Below are 14222 nucleotides of genomic sequence, written 5' to 3'. Positions count from 1 at the left end.
GGACTGCTATTTTCAACGCCGGGGGAATACTTATCCTCAACTCAAAAAAAAAAGACACTCTTCCTACTCGTCCACTTTAAAAAGACCCAACCTTGACATGACACCTGCAGGTCCAGCTCCCCCAGCAAGCACACCAGCCTCGCGGGGCGTCGGTCCGCGGGCGGTCACCGCTGATTGGCTGGTGCAGTGGCCGGGGAAAGCGCGGCCTTCCTCGGACAGTGGAGGGTGATTGGCTACTGGAGACCCACCCCCTCGCCGATTGGGTGGCGGAAGCGAAGCCGGGGATTGGTGGAGCGCCGCAGGACTCGCTCACAGCTGCTGGGGCTCAGGCTCCCAGGGCAAGGCCGAGATGGCGACTGTAGCTTGGCTACTGGGTCGGCGCGTGGCGAGCTGGAGGCCGCGACCGCCACTGCAGCCGCTCGCCGGCCTGATTACCCAGCGGGCCAACTCGCTGTTGCCCGTGGACGATGCAATCAATGGGCTAAGGGAGGAGCAGAAGCAGGTAGGCAGCCTGACCCCCCTCCCGGCCCCTTTTCCGTGCTAGGTGGTCTCCCTGGCGCTCTTCTACCCAGCGCCCACCCAGCCGCGGCGTGTGATCCGTGGGCTGTAGGAGCGCCAGCGCGGGGGCGGCCGCGGGCCCCAGTCTCCCCTCTGTGGCGGCAGCAAGGCCTGGTTGCCGGAGTTACACGAGGAGTCGAGGATAGGAACGCTCCTGGGAGACCGGGGATGGTGGGGCGGGGGGTGTTTTGGTGGAGGATTGGCAGGACTACCCGCGTGTGGCAAAAGGGCCCTCAATCTGTCTGAAGTCTTCTTACACCTCAATACTGTCTACGGCTGTGGTTCTCAAACCTGGTTAATCATCACCACGGAATCTTTTTCAAATACACACCTTGGGGGTGGAGTTGAAATGCACCGTGTAGTCCGTGCTGTAATTCTTCAACCCATCGGGTCAAACCACAAAGTTGAAAAAAAACTTGAAAGATGTTGTTACAAATGGGGCTGAACCAGAGCCATTCCTGGAGGAAGGAGACTGTTCACTTGGACACTGGCTTGGAGTTCCCGGGGAATGATTCTCCTGTGGCTCTAAGCAAGTGCCCGAGCTTGCCCAGAACCCCAAAGTCCACTTGCATTTACAGTCAGCAGACAGAGCTCTGAATCACCTCAGGCAGAAAGTGTTCAATCCTAGTTCTCAAACTTTCCTGCCAAAAGGAGTTTCTAATCTCTTTTGAATAATCCCTTTTACCCAAAGGCTCAGGGACAAAAAGGAGCCTGACACGTGCCAAGAACTGAAGGGGGCGTGGCTGGAGCACAGTGAGTGGGGGATGAGAAAGGTACTGGGGAATGCTGGATAGGCTGCAGGGGTCACCTCACACAGGGCCTTCTAGTCCTGGGTAAGGAGTTTGTCTTAATTTTTTTTTAATGGTTAAAAAAAAAAAGAAGCGGGGCTTCCCTGGTGGCGCAGTGGCTGAGAATCTGCCTGCTAATGCAGGGGACACGGGTTCGAGCCCTGGTCTGGGGGGATCCCACATGCCGCGGAGCAACTGGGTCCGTGAGCCACAACTACTGAGCCTGCGCGTCTGGAGCCTGTGCTCCGCAACAAGAGAGGCCGCGACAGTGAAAGGCCCGCGCACCGCGATGAAGAGTGGCCTCCGCTTGCCACAACTAGAGAAAGCCCTCGCATAGAAACGAAGACCCAACACAGCCAAAAAAATTAAAAGTAAATAAATAAATAAATAAGTCAGGAGCTCTTTAAAAAAAAAAAAAGCAAGACTTGCTAGATCTTTAAAAAAAAAAAAAAAGAAGCATAGCTAATTTACAATGTTGTGTTAGTTTCAGGTGTACAGCAAAGTGATTCAGTTATACATATACATATATAAGGAGTTTGTCTTTTAAGGACCATGTAAAGCCATGGAATGATTTATGTAGGGGAGTGACATTTAAGAAATAATCTTCAGGGACTTCCCTGGTGGTCCAGTGGTTAGGACTCCACACTCCCAATGCAGGGGACCCGGGTTCGATCCCTGGTCAGGGAACTAGATCCCACAGGCTACAACTAAAAAATCCCCTATGCCGCAACTAAAGACCTGGTGCAGCCAAATAAATAAATAAATAAAAATAAATAAATAATCTTCAGAAAGAGAGGGGAAGATCATCTCTGAGGAAGCATAAACTGGTGGGGCCTCTAAGTTTCAGTTTGGTGAGGTTACTTGTGTCCCGTTTCCCTGAAGGTGTCCTCAGTAGTGGAGACGCTGTCCTCAGGGGCAATTATGTACCGTTTCAGCAGCATCTGTCCACCTCTCCCTCTAGCTTCGTCAGACCATGGCTAAATTCCTTCAGGAGCATCTGGCACCCCATGCCCAGGAGATTGATCGGAGCAATGAGTTCAAGAACCTGCGAGTGAGTCGTGGGGCCCACTCTGAGGGGGACGGGGGGCAGACTGGGAGCTGGGCTGGGATGGTCTGGGAATTGCACTCCTGCCTGGCAGAGCTCTCACAGTCTTCTGGTAAATGAAAGCTCCCTAAGAATGCAGCCCCTTTCTGTGAAGCCCTTGGGTCTTGTTGTTCCAGATATGCCAGGCCCCTGTGACTGGCTGCTTTCTCACAACCCACTACACTCACTCTATTCTGTTGGCAGGAGTTTTGGAAGCAGCTGGGGGACCTGGGAGTCTTGGGTGTCACAGCCCCTGGTGAGTATGGTTTCTTTCCCTAGAGAGAACTTTTCTTGCATGCCCTTTACAACCGTTCCCAAAAGAAGCAGGAAAGGAGAAGAAAGATCATACTCGGAGAAACCAGAGTCTCTTCCCACTTGGAGCTGAGAAAGTGCCCAGTGACTGTCAACCCAGAGAAGAGTAAACTCTTCTGTTTCTCTAGGCAGTGATGTTCACAAGGCAAAGGATTTAGGTCAGTGTGGTTCACTTGGGTCACCCAGACTCTTGAACTCTGCATGCTTAACAAGTTCCCCCAGGTGATCTGGGGAGTTTAGAAAACTCCAGATCAAGCAGTGGTCTTAGTACCTCAGTCTTACTGCCTCGCATAATCCCTAAGCTCTGCCCTACCAGTAGCATTAAGGCAGTACCACTCAGGACAGTGTGTTCCTGTGGGGGATACCTGTGTTCTCTGCCCACAGCTTGGCCCTAGAGCTCATTTGGAAGCAGACGGAGGTGTAGGGGAGAGGGATGCCTGTCTGAGCCTCCACAGTGAGGTGGCCAGATGATGTATTTAACAGGCTGTCCCTGGGCCTGTCCAGAGTCCCCTGTGGGTCTTACTACTTGTTTCCAGGGGGAGAGGGCAGGGAGCTGGTGGGCTTTGTTTCAGATGTTGGTCTCTAGAGCAAAGGCCAGGCCTGGCTTGTGGTGCCTTGTAAAGAGGTGAGCCTATGGCCTCGCCAGCCAAAGCCTGGACAGCCCACCCTGCTTTGGCCTGTGTTCACTGGGCATTAGAGTAGCGGTGGACCACAGTATTCTCTCCTTACATCCTCCCCTCACCACTTGGAGACAGTTCCTGGGATTTAAGCTGATTGTACAAAGTTACATCATGAGTGATGATGTAACCACTTAAAAATTAATTTAGACTATCTTAACATACAGTAGTAGGGGGAAGGTTGCTGGGAACTCTCAAACAAGACTCTTTCTCCCACTGTGTCTTGGGGTTTATGAGCCCCCATAAAGAATATTCTTCTGAATCAGATGCTAGTTAATGGAAGAAAGAGGCAGTTAGGAATCAGATGAAAACCCTATCCAGGGAGAACCTTGAAAAGAAAGCCAGATATGAGTTCTGGTTTCCACATGGTGTCCTGGTAGCAGTTTCTAACGTTACCTGCCCGTGGGCTTTCCTTCCTGGAGTCGTGCGGGTTGGGCTAACCCTTCCCTAGAGCCAAGGACCAGCCTGACTTCTTGGTTAGAGTGAACATACACAGAGGGCCTTTCCAGGGTTTACCCAGACAGCAGGACGGAGGGCGGGAAGGCTGGCACCAGGTAACGCAGCCTCTTTGATTTTGGATCTGCTGCCGAGGAAAACAACCACATTTTTTATGAGGAGTTCTGAAATTCCCTCCCAGCATCTCTTCTGCCCTCTCCAGACTTCCTCTCAGGCTGCAGCTCTCCTGTTCCATTACCAGCCCTGCTTCTTTAGGTCCAAACCTACGCTATGAAGCTCTCATCTTCCTCAGGGCTTCTGCATGCACATCCTCTGCTTTGTATCTCATCTTCGTGCTTTGACCTTCCCTCTTTGTGTTTCTCTGATAAACCCCAGGTCCTCTTGCTTCATTTGTTCATCAGCGTCGGCACTTCTATAGCTTTCCAAACAGTAGGTGCTCAGGTCTTCTTGTCTTCATTAAGAAGTCCATCTGGGATAGGGAATTCCCTGGCAGTCCAGTGGTTAGGACTCTGCGCTTTCACTGCCAAGGGCCTGGGTTCAATCCCTGGCTGGGGAGCTAAGATCCCAAAAGCTGCGTGGCATGGCCAAATAAATAAATTTTTTTTTTTTAATGTTTGGGATAAAGCAGGAGTTGCAATGACTGTTTTCTGAACCATGCCTCAGCTGACCAGAGGCAGCAGCAGGCAAAACCAATTCTGTGAGTTTGCAAGCAGGGTCCACAGCATCTGCCTGTTGACCTTGCTAGAGGGAACTTGGAATAGGTGCTATAAGAGTGTTCCTCTACTGCAAATAAATGTAAGATTCCTCTCAGTGTCCTCATTTAACTGGGCTGCCTTTTCCACTCCCCTGCGCCCCCCACCCCGACCCCTAGTTCAGTATGGCGGCTCCGGCCTGGGCTATCTGGAGCACGTGCTGGTGATGGAGGAGATATCCCGAGTCTCTGGAGCAGTGGGTCTCAGTTACGGTGCCCACTCCAACCTCTGCCTCAACCAAATTGTTCGTAATGGAAACGAGGCCCAGAAGGAGAAGTACCTCCCCAAGGTGAGGAAATGGGGATGGAGAAACACGCTGATTGCATGGTGCAACCACCAGCCATGAGGCTTCTCCCCCATTGGGGAGGGCTGGTCAGCCTTGCTTTCTGTAGCATGCTGCTACCCTGAAACTGATAGGGCTAGGAAGGGGTCAGGGATTTGTTTTAAAATACTTCAGTTAGGGCTTCCCTGGTGGTGCAGTGGTTAAGAATACGCCTGCCAATGCAGGGGACACGGGTTTGAGCCCTGGCCCGGGAAGCTCCCACGTGCCGTGGAGCAACTAAGCCCGTGTGCCACAACTACTGAGCCTGCACTCTAGAGCCCGCGAGCCACAACTACTGAAGCCCGTGTGCCTAGAGCCCGTGCTCCGCAACAAGAGAAGCCCGCGCACTGCAACGAAGAGTAGCCCCCGTTCTCCGCAACTAGAGAAATCCCACGCAGCAACGAAGGCCCGATGCAGCCAAAAATAAATGAAAAATAAATTTAAAAAATAAAAAACTAAAATATGACACTAAAAACAAATAAAATACTTCAATCAAAAAAATTAAAAATAGGAACTTCCCTGGTGGTCCAGTGGTTAAGACTCCGTGCTTCCAATGCAGGGGGCGTGGGTTCGATCCCTGGTTGGGGACTAGCAAGCCACATGGCACAGCCAAAAAATAAATTAAAAATAGGGCCAGAACACCTGAGTCAGTCACTGGACAACATTTACTGAGCATTTTAAGAAATGAAAGCCTAGGACTAGCTTCCCTTGCAAAGGGAATGGGAATAGAAGAGAAAGCTTCAGGCTTGTGGGTATGGGGCTTCTCTTCTAGGACTTTACCTATGCCTGGATCTGAGAGAAGTTAGAAGGGGTGTCATGTGACCAGGCAAGACATGGTATCAGTGAGCCCCTGCAGGGTACTTCTGAAGTCATAACAAGGCCCTTTGGGGTTTTCCTTGCAGCTGATCAGTGGTGAATACGTCGGAGCCCTGGCCATGAGTGAGACAAATGCTGGCTCCGATGTTGTCTCCATGAAGCTGAAAGCAGAAAAGAAAGGTGAGGCTCCCCTTGATTTGAGAGCTGAAGTGGGCAGAGGTACAGACCTTCGGGGTGAGGGAGCAGTGATTGGAGGTGGCCTCTGCTGGGTTTCTAGAAGCACTTGCCAGCTGGACAGCTTTTTGCTCAACAGAAGGTCTGGAGAACTGACTTGTTGAGACAGGCCCATACAGCTTACGCAAGTAGCCAACTTCCTGTCCTTAGGAGATCACTATGTCCTGAATGGCAACAAATTCTGGATCACCAATGGCCCTGATGCTGATGTCCTTATTGTCTATGCCAAGACAGATCTGGCTGCTGTGCCAGCTTCTCGGGGCATCACAGCCTTCATTGTGGAGAAGGTGAGTGTAGGGGAGTGTATGGCGGGAGGCTTTTATCTCCTGAAAGTGGCACCGGAGATGACCTCCTTCAAGTGATCGCAAAGACCATCAGGGTTGTGTGCTCTGCCAAGGCTCCCTCCTGGGATGGGGCTGAGGCGGGAATGGAGACTGAAAGGAGGGTGGCCAAAAAGTGGAATTCAGGGAGGAGGGGTCAAGTCTGAGGACGGTGGAGCCATCCACAGAGCCAGGCTGTCTGGAGGTCCAGGAAGATGAGGACTGAAGGGAGGCCACCAGCTGTGACAATCAGGGTGTTACTGGTGGACTTGGAGAGAGCAGCCACGGGAGCCCAAGGTGTGATTGAGGATGCAGGTGGAGACCGGAGACTGCACCTTCCAAGTCTCGTCAGTAAAAGCACAAGGGAGACAGCAGGAGTTAGAATGAAAAGTTGGGAGTTTCAGTTTGCTTTTAGGAATGGGAGAGAAATGAGCAAATTTTTTGGTAAAGAGAAAAGAAAATAGGAGAGGGAGAAAGTGAGATGCGTGAGAGAGAGTGAGCAAAGCACAATGGTGAGTTGAGGGAGAAGAGGCGCGGGTGGGGGACGGTGATGGTGGAGGAACCATCTGCCTAATGGTCATGAAGTAGGAGGCCAGGGCCCCTGGGAGGGCGGGGGGCCATGGGGGCAGGGGAGTTGGTAGAGAGTTTCATGAATGAGTGTTTTAAAAATTTGCAGTACCCTCCGTAGGGAGAGGGGGAGAGTATATCGGAATGGGACTGGAGGACAAGAAAAGCGAGTAGCCCAAAGGGCGTGGCTGAGATGGGAACTCTCCAGGTTGAGTCACGCTGCTCTCGTCTCCTAGAGGAGAGGGAAGCAACACCTGGCAGTGCTCTGATGGGCATATGCCAACGCGTTCTACATCTGATTAGTCCAGGTCAGAGCACACAGGTGGTTGAGTTGAACCCCGGGTGGGACTCCATTAGGTACAGGTGGCAGAGGAACAAGGGGGCAAAGGAATTGAGTGGGCTGGGGAGAGTGTCTTAGAAGTGATTTCCCGGGCTTCCCTGGTGGCACAGTGGTTGAGAATCCGCCTGCCGACGCAGGGGACACGGGTTCGAGCCCTGGTCCGGGAAGATCCCACGTGCCGCGGAGCAACTAAGCCCGTGTGCCACAGCTACTGAGCCTGCACTCTAGAGCCCGCGAGCCACAACTACTGAGCCCACGTGCTGCAACTACTGAAGCCCATGCGCCTAGAGCCCTGCTCTGCAACAAGAGAAGCCACAGCAAGGAGAAGCCCACGCACCGCAACGAAGAGTAGCCCCCCTCGCCGCAACTAGAGAAAGCCTGTGCAGCGACAATGACCCAACACAGCCAATAAAAATAAATAAATTTTTTAAAAAATCTTAAAAAAAAAAAAAAAAAGAAGTGATTTCCCCCAAGGAAAGGAACCAAAGCCAGGAAGGGTCAGAAGGGCCCCAGGGATCTGGCATTTCACTGGGAAAGAACCGGTCTCGCGAGAACTGGGGAGAATGCAGCCAGCAGCAGGGTAGGCTGGGGTGGAGTGTTAGGGGCAGTGCCTTCAGAAATGGGGTGGTCACATACAGAGTGGGGGCCTGGTGAGTAGACGCTGGTGTATCAGGCAAATACAGGGACTTGATGGAAAGATGGTTACTTCCCAGGGGTTTCCCTTTTCTTGGCCCCCTTGGGGACTGCTCTGTAATCAGGGCCACCTTTTATTCCCATAAAGGGTATGCCAGGCTTCAGCACCTCCAAGAAGCTGGACAAGCTGGGGATGAGGGGCTCTAACACCTGTGAGCTAATCTTTGAGGACTGCGAGGTTCCTGGTGAGTCTCTGAGAATGAGGGAGCCCCTGTCCTGACCCCATCACACGCTGAGAAAGCCCATCTCTGGCTTGGAGAGCCTCACCATTGTTAGCTCACCAATGGTATGTGGCCAGACAGTGGGCCTGCCACTGTGCCCTTGCCCACTGGCCCATAGGTGTTGGTCTCAGTCTGGACAGCTGTCCTTCCTGGCCAGAGCTCCTGCAGCTGTATGCCCTACTGTGGCTTCAGGCAAGGGTGGTGTTTCCTATGTGGACCACACACTGTGCCTGGGGCTGGTATTCCAGTATCTGGAGTAGAAAGGTAAGATCTGCCCTTACCCACTCACGTCCTTCAGACTTCCTTGTATGTACATTTGCCTGTACAGCCTGTGTGAGGTATTCATTAACAATGCTAAAAAGGCATACAAATAAACTGATGGAAGCTGGACTCGGTGAAGGGAAGGCAGTTCAGTTTATAAGTATTTCTCCCCTGAAGTGTAAGTGAAAGTGTGCCACATCATGAGAGAGCCAGCACCCCTGTCATGCACTGATGAGACGGAGGGCACAGATTTGATCATCAGTTAGGATGGTTCTGTGCCTCAGCCATAAACTATCCCTCTCCCCCACGATCCGCCACCTGAGAAAAGTGTGCTTTAGTTATAAGGAGCATCTAGGGAGGGACGATCAGTGCAGAGCCTTCTTTGTCGGCAAGGATAAAACTCCACTAGCATTAAAGACAGGTCAGTGGTGTCAACTCTTCGCACTCAGCTTCCTGCCCACACCTCCCCAGGCCATCCAGTGTCCTTGCTTCCAGGTTGGGGAGGTGTTCAGCAGTTTCTGTCACCAGCACCGAATGGCCCATCTCCTGGCCAGGCTCTTCCATGGACCACCCAGGGGAGGGTGGAGAGTAGTATTAACCAGAGCAGACTCAACCTGGGGAAAAGAGTAATTCTCTGGTTCCTTTATGGGCACAAGTGTGTTAAAAAAAAAAAAAATTGGGAGAGGTTGGATGACTTCTAGACCAAACTAGCTTTTCTTCTTTCCCATCCAAGGCAGCTCAAGAAGAGAAGGGGAGGATCTAAGGATTGGGCCTGTGTGTCTGGTCTTGGGGATGGTGTGTGTGTTGGGGGCAGGGTGAAGGGAGCATGTCCCCACTAGCAAGCTCCACTTCTGACTGGAAGTGGTAAACTCCATCCTTTTCCTCACCTGGAGCCCTAGTTGAAGGTCAGGTAACATATTTTAATGCCTTGTGAGAGAGCCACGTTACTAAACCCAGCAACTTTTCTAAAAGTGAGGAGGCTGTGACAGCCCCCTTGCCCCTGACCAGCACTTTTCCCTGCAGCTGCCAACATCCTGGGCCATCAAAGTAAGGGCGTCTACGTGCTGATGAGTGGGCTGGACCTGGAGCGGCTGGTGCTGGCCGGTGGGCCCCTCGGGTGAGTGTGAGGCTCGGGGGGGAGCTGGGCTCTCGTAGCCTCCTTAGCAGGTGGTGCTGCAGCCCTCCCCTTGGGGGCCAATGGGAGCCTGTACCTTATCTCCTGGAGACAAAAAATTACCTTTCCTCTCACGTTTACTTTCTTTGCACTGAAGGCAAGTATCATTGGGTGACAGACAAAAGGCCTGAGGAGCCACCCTGCTTAGTTACTCAGATGTGAAGCAAGACACCTGAGCTCTAACCACCTATGAAGGGTCCCGTCACTCCGCCTGGTCTCAGGGGAAGGGGCACGGACTGCTGGGCCGTCAGTGCGGTGACTGAGCAGGGCTGACAAGGGTCCTCACGCTCCTTTTCTCCTCCCTGGGACGCCAGCTCCTTGTCTTACTGGGCTGCCCCCCAGGCCTTTCCACACTAGCATTTGCCCCCCAACCAGCAATGGGGCAACGGTGAGGCCCCTCGCCAGTGTTCTCTCCTTCCCGCAGGATCATGCAGGCCATCCTCGACCACGCTATTCCCTACCTGCACGTGAGGGAAGCCTTTGGCCAGAAGATCGGCCACTTCCAGGTGAGTGGAATGGTTTTGTTAAGATGCACTCTTTTGTTGGGTTCAGGTTTTCTTTAACAAATGAACAAATAGGGCACTTGCTGTGGGCATTTACTATCCTTCGTCAAAAAAATGAGTTTGAGGGAATACCCTGGTGGTCCAGTGGTTGGGACTCAGTGCTTCCACTGCAGGGGGCCCAGGCTCGATCCCTGGTTGGGGAACTAAGATCCCGCAAGCCTCAAGCCTCGTGGCATGGCCAAAAAAACAAAAACAAACAAAAAAATGAGTTTGAATGCTTGGGGCGCAGGCTTCCTCAGCGTGCTACCTGGCTCTGAAAGCGGTCAGGCAGTTCATCTCGTGTCACCTCCCTTCCTGTCTGAGATGAATGAATGAGACATTGTAGGGTTGGAGGGTGAAGGGAGCCGATTGTGGGGAGGGAGTAGCATTTTGAGTCACGCTTTCTGGGCCGCGGGACGGTCGGTAATGAGGGTCGTGTGAGTGGAGGGCCAGGTCCACAATGCAGCAGCAGCTCTCTGGCCTTAACTCCAGACCCGCTACCATGTCTGTCATCCTAAGCAAGTCCCACCTCCTCTCTGTGCCCCGGGTCCCCATTCCCAGCTGTCAGGTTGCTACTGCTGACCTGCTTTTGGTAACTAGGGAATGATTCCGAGAGGAGCGTGTCTCCAGCACACTGACCCGTGGGCTCCCTTTGTGTGCAGTTGATGCAGGGGAAGATGGCAGACATGTACACCCGCCTCATGGCCTGTCGGCAGTACGTCTACAATGTCGCCAAGGCCTGTGATGAGGGCTACTGCACCGCCAAGGTAAGGGCCGGGCCCAGAGGAGAGCGTGCTGGGGCAGGGGTGGTTGCTGGGCCCCCTCCCCTCCGTGTGGCCCTGGCGGGGGCCCTGCTAATGCAGAACCTCCTCCCACAGGACTGCGCTGGGGTGATTCTTTACTCAGCCGAGTGCGCCACACAGGTAGCCCTGGACGGCATCCAGTGTTTGGGTGAGTGGCCCCCACTCCCTACTCCCCACTCCTCACCTGTGCTTCAGCTGAGCTGCACCTTTAGGCTCCTCCTGCCCCAGTTACTGGGAGGACATGGAAAAGCAAAGAGGAAAACTGCCAGAGGCCACAAGTTGCTACTGTCTGCAGTAGTGCCCCCCTCTCACCCTCCCAGCCTGGTCCTATGGACACTGGGAAATGGGGAAGAGGAGACGCCTCAGAGGTGGAACAGCCTCACTTAAGTGCCGCATAGTGTTTAAGAGCACAGGCTTGAGCCAGACGGCCTAGGTTCGAATCCTGGCTCTACCACTGACCAGCTTTGTGACTTGTGCAAGTTACTTCAGCTCTCTGGGCCTGGCACCCAGTGAGTGCTATGCAGTAGTTTCTTGTCCCCCTTCTCCATGTCTGCCAGTGGGTCTCCCCTACCTTTGCCTGGCATCCTCAGCACTCTGAGTGGACTTCCGGCCTCCTGTCCACCCTCCCCACAATTAGGTAATCCCCACCCCATCCCTCTCACCACCTTTTTTTTTTTTTTAATTTAGTTTTGGCTGCGTTGGGTCTTCATTGCTGCGCGTGGGCTTTCTCTAGTTGCAGCGAGCGGGAGCTACTCTTCATTGAGGTGCGCGGGCTTCTCATTGCGGTGGCTTCTCTTGTTGCAGAGCACGGGCTCTAGGCGCGTGGGCTTCAGTAGTTGCAGCACGTGGACTCAGTAGTTGTGGCTCACAGGCTCTAGAGCACAGGCTCAGTAGTTGTGATGCACGGGCTTAGCTGCTCCGTGGCATGTGGATCTTCCCAGACCAGGGCTCGAACCCGTGTCCCCTGCATTGGCAGGCGGATTCTTAACCACTGCGCCACCAGGGAAGCCTCTCACCACCTTTTGCTGCTTCTCTTCAATCAGTCTCTCCTCCTAACCCATTTCTATGTATTTGATCTTCTGTTTGCTTTCCTTGCTTTGCCCACTGCCCATCACTTTTCCTGTTGTCCTTTCTTCTCTGCCCAAACCATGGCTGCAGGTGGCAATGGCTACATCAACGACTTTCCCATGGGCCGCTTTCTGAGAGATGCCAAGCTGTATGAGATCGGGGCTGGGACCAGTGAGGTGAGGCGGCTAATCATCGGCAGAGCCTTCAACGCAGAATTCCACTAACTCCAAGGCCCTTAATCCCCTTTCCCAGCACCTAGAGGCCTTTCTCTGGAAGGAGAGACGCGGCAGCTCTTCTCCAGGCAGGCCCTGCCCACCGGCCCAGGAAAAGTGTGCAGCGGCTTAACATGGACTCCTCAGGAAGCATGCTGGCTTTTCTGGGGCTCAGTGGGAGGGCTTTGGTGACTCTGCGCCCTTGCTCTCTAACTTCAAGCCTGATGCCCCACCCCCGCTCCCAGGGTGGGCACCCTTTTTCCTGGTGAGCCTCTGCCAGGGAACCCTCTGCTCAAGTACACCAGAAGCATTGCCCCTCTCCTTAATTTGAACTTGGTAGCCTCTTTTCTTTCTGGGGAAAAATACCCCCCAAACCTAGCCTCTGTTTCTGCCAATTTCTAGAGGCATCAGCTCCCAGCAGCTTGTGAGTGGGCACCCCCTCTGCAGCAGCCCCTCCATCCCTCATTCTTTAAGCTGAAATCCTACCACTGGGGTAGAGCTCTGGGAATAGGCATCTCAGAACACCTGTGCCACCCAGAGTCCACGGTGGGGCAGAGGTCAGCGTGCTCGTGAAGGACGGGGCTCAACGCCTCCAGCACAACGCTGCCACCGCCACCATCCAGTCCTGGCCATGTGACAGCCCACCGCTGACTGGGCAGCAGGCCTGGGTTGGCTGGCTCAACTCCAGCCAAGGCTGCCTGCATACATTTCTCTGGACACCCTATGGCTAATTTTGTTACAACTGCACAGTGGCTGCTGCCATTTTGTATTAAACATTTCATGAAGCAAACCCATCTGCTTCGAAACTGGTGTTTTGGGGGAGAAGCAGTCTACTTACTACTGCCTTCTGTCTGGCTCCAGCCTTATGTCCTTGGAGAGTGGCTGGTCCAGGTCCTGCTTCTGGCCCTTCAGCCTGCTCACTGGTGATAGGGGACACAGGGGTGGAATCAGCCCTTAGGATAGAGGAGTTCTCAACCTCCCTTTTCCAGATCTCCCAGTGATTTTTTACAGAAAGGAGGGAGCGGTAAGAGTCTTGGAGCTAGAAGTAAGCTTGTAAGTTTCTGGAAACTATCCCCATGTTTTTTGAAAGATCAAGACAATTTGATTTTCCCAAGGTCAGAACTGGAGCTAGAATCCAGATCAGCAGAAATAGGGGTTCTGAGAATGCCAGCCTGGGGCCCTACTACATGGCCGCCTGGATGGAGCACAGTCAGAGTGGGACAGTTTTGGGTTGTCCCACCCCATCTAATTCCCTAAAAGAGAACTGGTTTTCTTGGCCCTCAGCCCAGCGACGCCTGTTCTGACTTTTGGTCCTGGCCTATAGCCAAGAGCTGTTCCCAGCCTGATGCTTGTGACAGGTGGAGCTAGCTCCTTACCAACCCCAGCCCAGTCCTATCCTAAGGGGCTTGTGGCCCTGTCCCTGCACTTCCCCACCCTGCTCCCTACTATGTTGAGATGAATGTGGCTAAAATGGTGGTCTTGCTGGTTATAAAGTGCAGCTGGAACGAACAGCCTGAAGACGTTCAGAATGGGATGTTTCATCTAGTCAGTGTGGGTAACGGAGCTCTGCCACCACCTTGGGGAGGATGATTATTCTCCCAATGCTATATGTGAAATAGAAATGTTATAAAATAAAGCCAAAAAAGTGTAGCCTGAGTCATGAATGATGGGAGAGCAGGGGGCACTGGTTCTTGGAATTTGGGGTTGTTTATGTGCATTGTGCAACTCTGCAGTACCAGCTGCCAGCACTCCTTCCTGGGGCTGCCTCATTCCACTCCAGTTTTAGGCAGGTCACTATCAGCCCAGCTCCCCTGTTGACTACCATCCCATTCTTTGTTTTCCTACTGCTTGCCCCGTCGGATGGCAACAGAAGCTAAGGGAATGGTTTTCCAAGTGTGGTCTGGGCACACCCTTTATCAGAATTTAGCAACCTGTAAAACACCCAGATTCCTGGATGGGCCCCAGACCTAATCACATCCCCAGGGGTAATTATAAGGCACAGGCAACCTTTTAGAACAGCTG

General features: G+C 53.0%; 1 protein-coding gene across 2 annotated transcripts; it reads left to right on the top strand.

The window, feature by feature from the left end:
- The first annotated feature begins 295 nt into the window (after nt 1-295).
- On the top strand, nt 296-12990 carry IVD (isovaleryl-CoA dehydrogenase). Of its 2 annotated transcripts, XM_059913627.1 has the most exons (13): nt 296-502; nt 2308-2397; nt 2635-2686; nt 4747-4916; nt 5852-5945; nt 6150-6286; nt 8008-8104; nt 9425-9518; nt 10000-10081; nt 10780-10884; nt 10996-11068; nt 11608-11684; nt 12079-12216. In XM_059913627.1, exons 1-13 carry the CDS (start codon nt 350-352, stop codon nt 12121-12123), a joined length of 1269 nt encoding a protein of 422 aa, XP_059769610.1. In that variant the 5' UTR covers nt 296-349; the 3' UTR covers nt 12124-12216. The 2 variants fall into 2 exon arrangements, with proteins under 2 accessions (XP_059769610.1, XP_059769609.1); XM_059913626.1 differs by lacking the exon at nt 11608-11684 and having other exon boundaries at nt 12079-12990.
- Nucleotides 12991-14222: the final 1232 nt, after the last annotated feature.

This window comes from Balaenoptera ricei, chromosome 2 (genome assembly GCF_028023285.1).
Source record: "Balaenoptera ricei isolate mBalRic1 chromosome 2, mBalRic1.hap2, whole genome shotgun sequence".
In the NCBI taxonomy this organism is placed as follows: Eukaryota; Metazoa; Chordata; class Mammalia; order Artiodactyla; family Balaenopteridae; genus Balaenoptera; species Balaenoptera ricei.
This window is presented reverse-complemented; position numbering and strand designations above follow the sequence as displayed.